At 34.9% G+C, this 14,955-nt stretch overlaps 1 protein-coding gene across 4 annotated transcripts in view; it reads left to right on the top strand.

The window, feature by feature from the left end:
* Cdh18 (cadherin 18) overlaps positions 1-14,955 on the top strand; it is a 618,087-nt gene that overhangs the window by 503,137 nt on the left and 99,995 nt on the right. For all 4 annotated transcript variants that reach the window (XM_055618993.1, XM_055618992.1, XM_055618994.1 and 1 more), the window contains exon 5: positions 739-906. In XM_055618993.1, coding sequence (XP_055474968.1) covers positions 739-906 — 168 coding nt within the window. The remainder of the gene's footprint in view (positions 1-738; positions 907-14,955) is intronic.

The raw sequence follows: 14,955 nt of genomic DNA on the forward strand, positions 1-14,955 counted from the left end.
TAATCAATTCAATTGCAAAAGAAGAGAGACAGAGAGAAGAACTATCTTAGTATATAGTTTTGTATACTGTGGCTGGATTCACTTATCCTTTCTGCTGTTACAGTTTCTCGTTTTATTTCCAACATTGGTTATATAACTAATCCTCTCATATCAAAATATCATTTATAAAAGTGTTTATAAAAATTTGAACCAAGAGGTTCTATTTGGTAACGTCCAATAGCAAACAATAAAATCTAATTGAATGTGAATTTGATGGAGATTGCTGGTATTTGCATCAAGGGTAAGACAGTTAAGATATGTTAATGAGAATGGTTCAAAAATGTCTGGCAAGTCAATGAAATGGTGAGATGGATGAAGATGGCAGCCTGATAACCTGAGTTTGATCCCACATCCCATAAGGCAGAAAGAGAGAACATACATTCACAAGTTGTTCAATGACTTCCACCTGCATGCTCATGCTGAAGGCTGCCTTGGGGAGCCATCCAACCCAGAAAACATATAATGAACGATTATTTTATTTTGAGACTTATAGACTGGTTTGAGATATTTTAACGAACACAAACATGTCAATGATTCAGTTTTTGAATAATAAGGTATTATTTTTCTTAAAAAATGTAGCTCTCATGTAAAACTTGCTATTTTAAAAACCAATACTGAAAACAGTATTCATGTGTCTCAAAATGTTACTTGTTTAATGTACAATTTGTACTGATTGTTTTTTAACTCTTCATATTCTAGGAGTCATTAGAACAGCTTTGCACAACATGGATAGAGAAGCCAGAGAGCATTACTCAGTGGTCATTCAAGCCAAAGACATGGCCGGGCAAGTTGGCGGACTTTCCGGATCCACAACTGTCAATATAACCTTGACTGATGTTAATGACAACCCACCACGGTTCCCACAGAGTATGTACCTTTGGTCTACATGTTGCATTTATCATCAATCATTATGCAAAACAAATGGGATAACTGAATACATTATGTACTGTTTTATTAAGTGAGAGTGTTATTCCTTGCTGGTCTCCTTTGTGTTTTTGTCTCTTCATTGGTACTATGTAAAGATATCATTTGACCTGCTGCCTTCTAATTCTGAAACACATAAAATGCATTATACAATTAATGAAATCTTACTTGATACAAAGGAGACATGTATTTTTAAAACATTCATGGATATATTTACACTGCATTCTCATGTGGGTATTTCATCCATGCAACAAATTCATATTCAAGTTATGAAATTGCCTAAAAATGAATGTATACTGTGTATGTGAATGTGCCCTCACACACACATGCACATGTGTGTGCCTGCATGCACGCACTCCAACACATACAAGTATCTTCTAAAGGTTGTTTAAATGGGATTTAATAAGTTTATGTTTCAGAATGGAATATGAATGTATAAAACATAATTCATAATGCAAAAGGAAGTGCAAAAGCAGGGAGATGTGAATTTTGTGTCTTTGGAAAGAGCTGTTTTTTATGCAATCATAGCAGAGCATCATTAATAGTGTCAGGGGCTAGCTCTCTAACACTGAGTGGGTCTCAGGTTGAGCCAGTTATTGGTCAGACAGTCCCTCAATCTTTGTTCCCTCTTTATCCCTGCACTTCAAGTAGGCAGGGTCATTTCACTTAAAATATTTTAACCATATTTATCTCCTTGTTTTTCCCCTTACCATCCTCTCTACCACCCCCAAATTTTTCATAAATACCTTTTTCAAAGATATTGAAGTTCTAAATAAGCCCTTAATCTCAGGTTGTAGAAGATAGGAGCTTAATGAACAAGTGTTTGAAGTAAAATTGTAGTTTTCAAACTATCCTTATCACTATCACTGTTTCTAAAAAGTTTTTATCTTTACAAGCTAGTTAAGATTCTATGATACACTTAAACAACAATAAACTTTTGTCATATGTGGATAATATGGTTTATATTGATGAATCTAGATGACAAATGCATTTCTAATTGTATTATTTTGGTAGATAACAATGCGGATGTTTAAAGAAAAAATAAAATTAACTGCCTTCTCTGACAAGAAAACATTAGATGTGTACTTTGACTGAACTTACTGTGGTTTTCTTCCACTTACAGTCTTTTGTGTAGAGTAAAAATAATAAAATAAAATAAAACAGATTTTGATCCTGCATACTCAGAAATGTGGTTAGCAATTTGATATGGAGGTAGTGCATACCTAGATTCTGTTACTTTGTCATGTCTAAAAGAAGATTTCAACTTTGATTAAAAATAAGCACAATGCTGTATTTTGAATAACTTAGTATCACTATGGTAGCACACATTGCAATAGAAGAGTTGATTGATTTATGCAGATACATTGTTGTTTATCAAATAGCTATTTACATGGTGGGAAGTCATAATAGGCTACCTAAAAGTAAAGATAGGTAATAAACACTATATTTTCACAAAGAGGAGGGTGTTCATGAATTTTTCAATAATTGAAAGGGTATACAGATCATATCTGTGAGATGGATAATATTCTGTTTCTCTTGACATGTGGAATTTTTTAAACCTCTATGAGCTTATGATTTCCATCATTCATCATAAAACTCAGAGATGTTTCTTATCATAACATTGCAACTAACTTTAGTATGAATGCCTGCCTTGTAACATTCTAAATGAGGCCCTCAAATGTTTTTCTTTCCCCAATATGTATGACAAAATTATAGACTTCCATAATGTACTTAGTAATCATTCTGTCTTGCAATAAATAAGGCTTGTATTATTTGACCAATTTAACCAGAGTACTCTACTATGTTGTTTTCCTTTTATTGTAGATTAAACAAGGTTTGTTTTTTGTAATGTGTCCTCTTCTATTTTCTTCAGTTTAGCTATGATAACATAGATATTAACTGATTTTTATCCTTTCCCATGTAAACTTTTTAAATCTATCTATTGAGATGTGACAGAGGTCTGTCACACTCTATTCAAAGTTCTCATTTCTATACCAATAATTACAATACTAAACCTGTCGTTTGTGCATTGTTGCTCTATCAGCCTCAGTTTTGTAGATATATAGTTTCTGTAAGTGTTCCTTAAGCTGGATATTTTATGCTACTTCTGTTCTCTATATTAACTTACTTCTCTGTTCTTTGGCTTCTCCAGTGATCTTTCTGACACATTAACTAAGCACACATTTCAGCAGTCATATACTAAATTTCATTTGTACTTTCTAATACAGAGCCTTGGTTTAAGATAAAGATCACCACCTTTTCTTTCTTTAAACATAATGAGCACACTTAATTTATAACCATTTCCCAATACTTCTAATTTAAAAGTCATTGTGTTGAACTTTTCTCCTCTCTCTAGTTCTTGGAAAAATAAAGTAATTAGAGTTCTCACTGCCTTGGGAGCAGATGTATACATTAAAATGGTCAAGGGCTAGTGAACTAAGTACCTCTTTATTACCCATCAGGTTTCTATTTCTGAAGTGTGCTTTAGAAAGTATTACCAGTTCACAGTGGAGTCAAAGAAATCATGAGAAAATATCTCATACAGTGCAGGAAATTATGGCCCATTCAGAAACAAAAATGGGGAATAATGAGGTTGGATTGGCTACAGTGGTAAAATTCTGACATCATTTGAAGACATTACAAGAAAAATGTGCTAATGTGGCACAATATTACAAGTGGGTGTCTGTATTATGAATATTCAAAAGGTGAAAGAAGATGTTTTTTAATGCTGTGTCTAGTACGGTGCTTAAAGGTTCAGATAAGTTGCCTCATAGTATTTCACATTGTATCTCAAAAGGTCTGTGCTTCATCCACTACAAAGCTAATATTTAAAAAAATAACAGTTTTATGTAACTGTTACTGCATTTTAAGGATCCAGTTCTTACCATTTAATCCCTTTTCTTTGTAGAATATATCCTTCATTTTTGTTTACATTTGAAAATGTTTAATATTCCCAATGAATGTTTTATTCAGTTTAATCTTCTTTTATAAATGTGACACATAGTACTCTCTTAGTTTTATTGCAGTTGACAAATAATGCATTTTTCACAATTTAAAGGTTATCGCAGACCTATTTCAAACAATTCTGTGTGTATGATTTTCCAGAAAGAGGTTTTATATTTCAAACTGTTTCATTATCACAATATCTGCCACAGTGGCCTGTGACCCCAGATCTTGATTGTTACAGGTAAAATTGTTTTGGATCACCATGAATCATGGCACACTTTCCCCATAAACATTCTCTGTATTGTGAGTCCTCAGGGACAGATCACTCCATCACTTATCTCCCTCTCCTTGGACCTTATGTTTCTTTGAGGTCAATATTGATGTTAAAAGAATTAATAATAGTACAATTGCTTCTGAATTATTGAGTGGAAAACAAAGAGTCAGAAGGCTTACATGTTGAGTTAAAAATGAGTGATTGCCTTCAGTTTAGGTTGCCATGATAATCAACACTGATATTAAATAGAAATCAGAGCCTCTAGTGCTGAACAGTTAACCTGTTAATTCAAAGGATCACAGAGGATATTAAAAACTTATTCTAATAAAGTTGTGATTTATTAGAAAATGAAGAAGGCACAGTGCTGATATGCAGAAAATATTAATGATCTGGACAAGAGCCGTAGTCATACTCACTATTCCTTTAAGTTTGAAGCTTGAAACAGAGCAGGTCATAACTCTGAATTCTGTGATGGAGAGAAGTTGATGAGAAAGTTGCAGAGGAAAGCAACAAATCCAGCTGTGGTTCTTTCAGGAAGCCTAAATGTAGACATCAAATTTATAAACTGAAAGTTCAAGGTAAGGTATTAGTTATTCATGAGGAAACTATATCAGATTACACAAAGCTCTTACATGGTAGCTAAAGAAATACAAAGTGGCTAAAAGCCACTTGGCTCGTGTAAAGGTCCTGGTTTCTATCCTAAGGCTCACCTGTAATCTAGCTCCAGGAGTCTGATGCCCTATTCTCTCTCTCTCTCTCTCTCTCTCTCTCTCTCTCTCACACACACACACACACACACACACACACACACACGGACAAAGACAAATTAACATAAAATTAAAATAAAAAATAGTATATATGTAATGAAAAATATATTTTTTTGAACAAAAGAATTTTGGTGCAGAAGACCACCCTTTATTTAAAACAACCTAGTAACAAAACCACTCAATCTTAGATTTAATAGCTATGGGTATGTCAATGCCTGGTTTCAAAGTTTAAAAGGACAAACTATATTGTTATGGTTAATGCAGCTGTAACACTGGGTAGAACATAGTGTTCATTTATAAGGAAGCTTCATTTCCTAGAAATCCCAAGGTCTGGCAATATGATATCCCCCCCCCAAAAAAAATGAAAACACCAAAAGTACTTGTGATATCTCAGTGATTTTTTTTTTTTTCTCAGCAGAGTGTTTGCCTATTTGCTCTAGAATTCCTCTGTTCACTAATATTCTTAGTGGTTAGTTCAATGAGGTTGAACTTGAATTCTTTCCTTTGAAAATATGAGTTTTTTTTTTCCTTTCTTCCTTTTTTTGGAACCATGTAGGTTTTTTCTGTTATTTATTTATTTTTAATTATTACAATTTATTCACTTTTTATCGCAGCTGTAGCCCTCTCCCTGGTCCCCTCCCAATCCATTTTCCTCCTTTTTCTCTGCCCATTCTTCTCCTCAAGTCCATTGATAGGGGAGGTCCTCCTTCCCTTCCCTCTGACCCTAGCCAATCAGGTCTCTTCAGGACTGGCTGCATTGTCTTCCTCTGTGGCCTGGTAACACTGTACCCCCAAGCAAAGAGCCAGCCACTGAGTTCATGTCAGAGATAGCCTCTGCTCCCATGAGTAGGGAATCCACTTGAAGACTGAGCTGCCATGGATTACATCTGTGCAGGAGTTCTAGGTTATCTGTATGCATCCTTGGTTGGAGTATCAGTCTCAGAAAAGACTGCTGGGCCCAGAATTTTTTGTTCTTTCTCTCCTTCTAGAGCTTCTGTTCCCTCCAGGCCTTTTTATCTCCTTGTTCATAGGATTTCTTGCACTATGCCCAAAATTTGGTTATGAGTCTCAGCATCTACTTTGATACCATGCTGGGTAGTCTTTCAGAGGCCCTCTGTGGTAGGCTCCTGTTCTATTCCCTGTTTTCTCACTCTTCTGATGTCTATCCCCTTTGCCCCTCTGAATGAGGAATGACCATCTTACTAAGGGTCCTCAACAATCAATAAATGGGACTTCATGAAACTGAAAAGCTTCTGTGAAGCAAAGGACACTGTTATCAGCAAAATGACTGACTGGAAAGGATCTCCACCAACATTATATCTGATACGGGGCTAATATCCAGAATATATAAAGAAACATGATTATTTTTATGTCATTTAAATAATAAATATCTAATACAATTACTTCTCACTGTAGATATCTTGGGAAACTGGGACCCTCAGCAGCAGTTAGTAGCATTTATGTAAGGACAACAAATGCAGTTCTCATATTCTCATGACAGGATTAGAATGAAAATTGGAACTGGTTTACTAGGATGTGTTGTCACCTGCAAACAGATGTTAGCAAGGTTAACAGAAAGCTAACCTAGCTTTAAAAGTACTTTGATATGTTTGAAAGAGAAAAGTGTGGGGTTTAAGAATCAGAATATCTTTCCAAATAAATTTAAGGAAGAGCAGATGAGGGCGTCTTATTCTCCTCATTTCCAACACTAAGAATTAAATGCTTTGTTTGGAATTCATGTTTGTCCTGATAAATATACCTGTAAAATCAATTTCTATAAATGAAATTTATGACCTTCAGCAAAGATCATGAGAGCAATCGAGACATAAATAGAGGAAGTAGATAACTTCAAAAATTAGTTTTTGGAGCACAAAGTACAATAATCTGAAGATCTGTTTTTTTTCTAAAAGAGAAATAATATTTGTAATATATTACAAAATATTCCAGACTTATACTTGTTATATAGTTTTTCTTATTTTATTTTCAAAAAATATCTAATTATGAAATATAAAAAGTACAGAAGTGCCAAAGTGACATGGACAATACAGAATTTAAAAGCTATTATTTTAAAATCTTATTTTTATTACTGCATGTTTTTAAAATTTTGGATGGATACAATTATAACTCTAAATTCCAACAGAGATAATAATGTAAACAACTCAGACAAAAGTCAAAAACTTCAAAATTAATTTAGGAATGTTCCCTTTGAACATTTTTCCAGTCATTCATTTCCCAAAACAGTATTTATTATTTATCCATCTATCTATCTATCTATCTATCTATCTATCTATCTATCTATCTATCTATCTATCATCTATCTATTACAATTTATTTACTTTATATTCCCACAGTAGCCCCCTCCATCATCTCCTTGCAGTCAGACCCACCCTCCTTCTCCTCTCCCTCTGACCTTGCCCTAGTCCCTTGATAGGGGAGGTCCTCTTCCCCTTCTATCTGACTCTAGCCTATCAGTTCTCATTAAGGCTGACTAATTCATCTTCCTCTGTGGAATGGCAAGACTGCACCCCCCAGGGAGAGGTGAACAAAGAGCCTACAATGGAGTTCATGTCAGAGATAGCCCTGATCCCCTTTCTAGGGAACTCACTTAGAAACTGAGCAAGCAGCCTATGGGCTTTCTTTGAGCAGGGGGTCTAGATCCTTTACATACATAGCCCTCATTTGAAGTATCAGTCTCTGCAGGACCACCTGGGCCAAGGTTTTCTCACTCTGTTGGTCTCCTTATGGAGTTCTTGTCCCCTGAAGGCATTTCTATCTCCCTCTTCTTCCATAAGGTTTCCTGCACTCTGCCCAAAGTCTGGTTATGAGTCTCAGTGTCTCCTTTAATACCCTGGTCAGTAGAGTCTTTCAGAGGACCACTCTGGAAGGCTTTTGTTCTGTTACTTGTTTTCTCCTACTTCCAATGTCTATCCTGTTTGCCCTTCTGAGTGAGTTTTCAACATCTTCCCTAGGGTCATCCTTGTTGTTTAGCTTCTTAGAAATATAGATTTTAGTATGTTTCTCCTATATTATATGGCTAATATCCATTATAAGTGAGTATATACCATATGCGTCTCTCTGCTTCTGGGTTACCTCATTCAAGATGATCTTTTCTAGTTCCCACAATCTGACTGCAAATTTCATGATTTCCTTGCTTTTAATTGCTGAGTAGTATTCCATTGTGTAAATGTACCACAATTTCTGTATCCATTCCTCCATTGAGGAACATCTAGGTTGTTTCCAGATTATGGCTATTACAAATGAAGCTGCTATGAACACAGTTGAACAAATATCCATATTGAATGGTGGAGCATCTTTTGTGTATTTGCTTAGGAGTGGTATAGCTGGATATTGAGGTACTACTATTTCCAATTTCTGAGGAAAATGCCAAACTGGTTGTACAAGGTTACATTCCCACCAGCAAAGGAAGAGGGTTCCCCTTTCTCCATAACCTCTCCAGCATGCATCATCCCTTGATTCTTTGATCTTAGCAATTCTGATGAGTGTAAGAAATCTCAGGTTCTTTTTGATTTGCATTTCCCTGATGACTAAGGATGTTAATCAATTCTTTAAATGTTTCTCTACCATTCGATATTCCTCTGCTGAAATTTCTCTGTTTAGCTTGCACTTTATTATTTAATTGGATTTTTCTATTTGTTGCTTTTTTTCATTGCTTGTTATCATTTTTTATTTTTTATTATTATTAGTTTATTGTTTATTATTATTAGTTACATTTTATTAACTCTGTATCCTAGCTGTATCCCGCTCCCTTATTCTCTCCCAATCCCACCCTCCCTCCCTCCCTCATCTCCTCCCTGCCCCTTTCCAAGTCTATGGATTGGGGAGAACCTCCTTCCCTTTTTTCTGGCCCTGTTTTATCAGGTATCTTCAGGGTTGGCTGCAAAGTCCTCCTCTGTGTCCTAGCAGGACTGCTCCTCCCTTGAGGGGTGGGGAGGTCAAAGAGCCTGCCAATGAGTTCCTGTCAGCGATAATCCCTGTTCCCCTTACTATGGGAAACCAATTGGTTGTTGAGCTACCATGAACTTCGTCCAAGCAAAAGTTCTAGGTTATATCCATACATGGTACTTGGTTGGAGAAACAGTTTCAGAAAAAACCCTGTGCCCAGATATATTTGGTCTTTGTGGGATACCTCTTGAGTTTTTTTATATATTGGAGATATTAGCCCTATGTCAGATGTTGGTAAAGATCTATTTCCTGTCTCTATGCTGTCATTGTGTTCTGATGACATTGTCCTTTGCTTTATAGAAGCTTCAGTTTCATGAGGTCCCATTTCTTGATTGTTAATCTTAGAGCCTGTGCTGTTGGTGTTCTGTTCAGGAAGTAGTCTCCTGTTCCAATGAAGTAAAATATCTTCCCCACTTTTCCCTCTAACAGATTTAGTGTGTTTGTTTTTATGTTGAGATCTTTGATCCACTTGGACTTTAGTTTTGTGCAGTGTGATAAATGTGGATCTATTTCCATTTTTCTACATGTAAACATCCAGTTAGACCAGCACCAATTGTTGAAGATGCTATCCTTTTTCAATTGTATTGTTTTGGCTCTTTGTCATAAATTATGTTTCTGTGGGTGTGAGGGTTTATTTGTGGGTTTCGATTTGATTCCATTTTTCAACCATTCTGTTTCAATGCTAGTACCATGCCGTTTTTATTACTGTTGTTCTATAGTATAGCTTGAAATCCTGGATGGAGATACAGATCCAGAAGATCGTTTAATTCATAGGATTGTTTTATTTATTCTGCATTATTTGTTTTTCCATATGAAATTGAGTGTTGTTCTCTCAAGTACAGTAAAAAAATATGTATTGGTATTTTGATGGGAATTGCACTGAATCTGTAGATTGCTTTTGGTAGGACAGCCATTTTCACTATATTAATACTATTGATCAATGAGCATGGGATAACTTTCCATCCTCTGATATTTTCTTCAATTTCTTCAGAGAGTTGAAGTTTTTATCTTAAATGTCTTTCACATGCTTGGTTAGATCAAATAGAGTTTTAAGTGTTGGAATAATTATGTAGTATTATTCAAAGATGGAACAATTTTAATGGTTTTTAAAATATTCTTATTATGTTGATAAATTGTATTGGAAACCAAGAATAGGCCTCAAGTATAGTATATATGTAAGAATGTTTAAATGTAAAAATTTTTATATTTTATTTATTGTTTGCTTTCATTTTCATGTCTCTTTGAAAGAATTTATAGTTTATTGGAGCAAATATTTAGCGTAATTTAAATAGTTTTTGATACATGTTGAATGTTTCATTATACAAGAGGTGTTAAAATAAAAATTGAACAGCAAATGGATTTTGAGGATCAAAATGCAAAGCCAGTGTACGCTTCATACTTAGACTCAACACAAATAACAAAACAGACAAGCACACAGTGCATAATAGATTCTGTAAAATATATGCTACATTATCAATTAACTATGAATCAGCATATTCAACTAGTTACATTTAATTTTTATTAAGTCTAATCTTCATATTCTCCACAATCAGTTTTATCAAAGGCATACACACTTCATTGAATTAAATTTCCTTTCTTCGTATTTTGGAGTGTTTCTGAACATTTCTGTGTTTTGTTTGTTTGTTTGTTTGTTTGTTTTTCTCATCAGTCTTGAAGTATATTTTTTTCAGCTTTTTTAAGATCTTATTGGTAAATATAATTTGTCCATGCTTATGTTACATAAACTATATTTTTATACATAAAACATATTTTAGATCATACTCTGAAGTTCATACTTCATGACCTCAGATAGTTAATTTTGTCAGTGGATGAACAGTCTGTCATTTTAATAAACTCCAATATATGACATATTAAAAGCATAATTGACCTTTAAAAACCTATTCTACTTCAGATACTTCACCCTATGATTAACTAATCTCATCTTATTCTCCTGTTGCTGACACAACCATTCTATAACCTGAATTTATAACTTTGGCTTCTTAAATTATACCTATAATTTGACTAATAAAGTATTACATTATATTATTTATTCATCTAACATAATATCTAAATACAAACATGAACTCAAACACATATCTGTAGGGAGGGGTGAAGGGAGGGAGCTACAGGTGGGATACAAAGTAAATAAACTGTAATTAATAAAAATAAAAATAAATTAAATAAAAATTTCACCACAAGGAACAGGCTACATGTCTATCAAAGAAAATGTGGAAGTTAATCTTACAGCTCTTTCACTGGAACATTAATTTGCTTTCTTATTAAAAATTATTTGAATATCTGTTTTCATCCTTTGTAATTTTTGAATGACAAGCTATTTGCTGTTTAAAATATTGCTTTACTATGCTCCAGCTGAGAAAGAACATGGGACAGCGTTACCTCACTCAATTTAACCTGTTCTTGTTACATACATTTACATACATGCAGGGTTTATGATCACAGTTTTCTTTACAGAGAAATAGTACTCTAGTGTTTACATGCATCGCACATCATTGCCTGCTCATTAGTTGAGGTACATTTAGGCTGTTTCTATTACCTAGATACTGTGAATAGGGAAGCAATGACTGTGACTGTTTAATACCTACAGACTAAGATCTTGAGTTCTCATGGAATATGTCAAAGAGTAGTGTGGCTGGGTGATGTGGTAGATTTATTTTTATCTTTCTCTGGATTCTGCATAATAATATCTAGAGTGTCTGTGTCAGTTTGCCATCCCACCCAGAGAGAATAAGAGTTCCAATTTTCTTCACTATCTCTATCATTTTATATTGGTTGCTTTGCTGATATTTTTAAAGATTTGACTGGTGTAAAATAAAATGTCAACATTGTTTTATTTTCATCTCTCTCATTGTCTTTTTAGAAAATTTCTAAGCTACTTTTTCATCCTCAGAGAACTTTTCTGTTCAGGTCCCAAGTTTATATCAGGAATGCTGAAGGAAAGAGAAATAGTCTTCACCACAAATGAACACCAAAATTGGTTTTCCAGTACCAAAAATTCAGCCTTAAAAAGTTAGATGGATTCAAAATTATGCAGACAAGGCAAGGTGTATTTTCATATTTAGGAATATATATATATATATATATATATGTGTGTGTGTGTGTGTGTGTGTGTGTGTGTGTGTGTGATTACATATACATACATGCATGGTACAAGAATTAAAGACAAAATAGGCAATGAGTTTGAAAGAGTAAGTGGAAGTATGTGGGAGGGTTTAGAGGAAAGAAAGGGAAAAGGAAAATGTAATTATACTACAATATATAAATAAATAATTAATAAAAATTTCTTTCTCTTTCACTGTTTTCTGGTGACTAACTTGTTTGCCCTTCTGAATGAGAATTAAGCATCCACCCTAGAGTCCTCCTTGTTGTTTAGCTTCTTTAGGTCTGTAGATGGCTGTCCTATATTGTATGGCTAATATCTGCTTATAAGTGAACATATACCATGAGTGTCATTCTGCTTCTGGGAGACTACCACAGATGTGCTCGGAAGCGCTCCATCCAACAGGGGATTGAGGCAAATGCAGAGCTTCACATCTAAACTTCGGGTAGAGCTCAAGGAGTCTTATGGAAGAAGGGGGATATAGAAGGACTCTGAGCAGACCAATAAAGCCAAATTATCTGGTCTGCAGAGGGAGGTGACCTGCAGAGAGTGATACATCGCACAAGGAGCATGCATAGAGAGGACTCTAGATGCACTGTTTAGATGAGCTGGGTGGGCAGCTCAGTCTCTAAGTGTATGCACTAGTGAGCAGAGCAGGGGCAGTCTCTGACATGAACTCCCTTACCTGCTATTTCATCACTTCCCCATGGATGGGTAGCCTTATCAGGCCTCAGAGGAAGAGGATCCAGGCAGCACTGTTGAGACTTAATAGGCTAGGGTCAGCTAGTAGGAGAGGAGGACTTCCCCTTTTCATTGGACTCTGGTGGGGGGATGGGGAAAGAGGAATGGAGGATGGGACCAGAAGATTAGGGAGGGGGATTATAATCTGAATACAAAGTGAATAAATTTTAAAAACTAATAAAAATAAAATATTAATTTCTCAAATTTCACATATGCACTTCATTTTAAAATACGTATCTCTTCATTACCCATTAATTGAGTTGTTTGGTCTTGGCACTTACTTTCTGAGGTTTCTGTTAAAATTTTTTACTGATGGGGTTGTTCAATTGATTGATAGATTGACAGATCTGGAATCTGTCCCCAGCCTGAGTTACTTCTATAGTCTAAACATTAGCCCTTACCCCATGAAGCATTAGTAAATATTTTCACCTGTTCTACAGAATACACATATACTTCATTAATGTTTTATTGCTACATAATAAGTTTAAATTTCACCCAATCTTATAGATCAGTTCTTACTTTTCTTTTCTGAGCTGTTGGCGTCTGTTTCAGGAAGTCTTTGCCTGTGGCTGCTTCTCTAAGTGTGCTCCATGTGTCAACCTCTAACTCTTAGAGTTCAGGTTTATGTTAACGGTGTTTATTCACTTGGCATTGAGTGGGGTTTTTGTTTGTTTGGTTGGTTGGTTTTTTTTGGTTGTTTTTATTTTCGACAAGGTGAGAAACAGGGATCTATTTTTGTTCTTCCACATATGGATACATGGTTTGTTCAGCATTATTTGTAGAAGATGCTGTCATGTCTACAATATGTAATTTTGTCAGCTCCATCTAAGTTTAGGTAGCTCTAGCTGTATTGGTTTGCCTCAGAATCTTCTGTTGCATTTCATTCTCTGCATGTATATGTATTTAAAATATTCATGGTAGGTACCAGGCATATGTAAGCTAATTTGACTTTAAGGTATGTTTTAATGATACTGTGAATTGTAAGTTTTTCCTAAACTTTTCTTGAAATGTTGGGGTAGACAGGGTTGGTATGTTATATTCTGACACCTTGCTGGAACTGTTTATCCACTATAAGATTTTTCTGGTGGAGTTTTTATATCATTTATATATAGAAACATGGCACTACCCAGTAAGGGTTCGTCAGCTTCTTCCTTTATTTATTTAGTATTTTCTCTTTTCTGGTTGTCTTACATGTTTTCAATTAGTATATTAAATAAGACTGAATAAATTATACATCTTGTTCTTTTGATATTAATGTTATTTCCTCATTTAGTATAAATATTGGGTATTGTGTCTATTGCAATGAGATACTTCTTTTTCTTTTTCTTTTTCTTTTTCTATATTGAAGCCTCATTAAAAGATGCTTGATCTTGTTACAAACTTTTTTTTTTTTTAATCTACTAATCTGCTCTCATAGGCTAATGTCCTTAAGTCTACTTTGGTGATGTAGCAGAGCTAAAAATTGGAAGATAATAATTTATCCTGCATCTTCATAATGAAGCCAATCTGCTTATGGTGGATACACTGGTTTGTTCATAAAAATGAAAAATAAAACTGATTGAAAGCATTTTAGTGAAAAGATTGTGTCTAATTTCATCAGCTAAATTGATCTACTATCTGATGCTAGCCTATCAGATCTCATTAGATCTGTTAGTGTCCTCTTTTCCCTGAGGCCTAGTAAGGCGATCTCACCAGAGGAGAGTTGGTCAAAGAGCAGGCAACTTAGTTCATGGGTGTGACTGTTCCCCTTTCTAAGGCACCCGCATGGAGACTGAACTGCCAATGGAATACATCTGAGCAGGGTTCTAAGTCCTCTCTGTGCATGGTCCTTGTTTGATACCTCAATCTCTGCAGGCCCCTTTCAGACCAGGAATTTTTTTTTAATTATGTTTTTTTTTTGTTCGTTTTGTTTTTGTTTTAACCATGATAATGCTAACTTCCTAAATACAGCTTAGTGCTATTTCTTTCTTTTCCACTTTTTTTTTTTTAATTTTGATTTTTGATTCTTCAGCTGACACAGCGAGAAGGATGATTTATTGAACATGAGTTACACTTGGCCACAAATGAACAGAACTAGTCAGGAAAGCCAAAGGTCCAAGACAGAGGAACCTTTACTTTCAAAACCGTCCTGCTGGCCCTCTGTCTTGGACCTTTGGCTTTCCTGACTAGTTCTGTTCATTTGT

The sequence above is a fragment of the Psammomys obesus genome, unplaced genomic scaffold (genome assembly GCF_907164565.1).
Source record: "Psammomys obesus unplaced genomic scaffold, mPsaObe1.curated_primary_1811, whole genome shotgun sequence".
NCBI classification, from domain to species: Eukaryota; Metazoa; Chordata; class Mammalia; order Rodentia; family Muridae; genus Psammomys; species Psammomys obesus.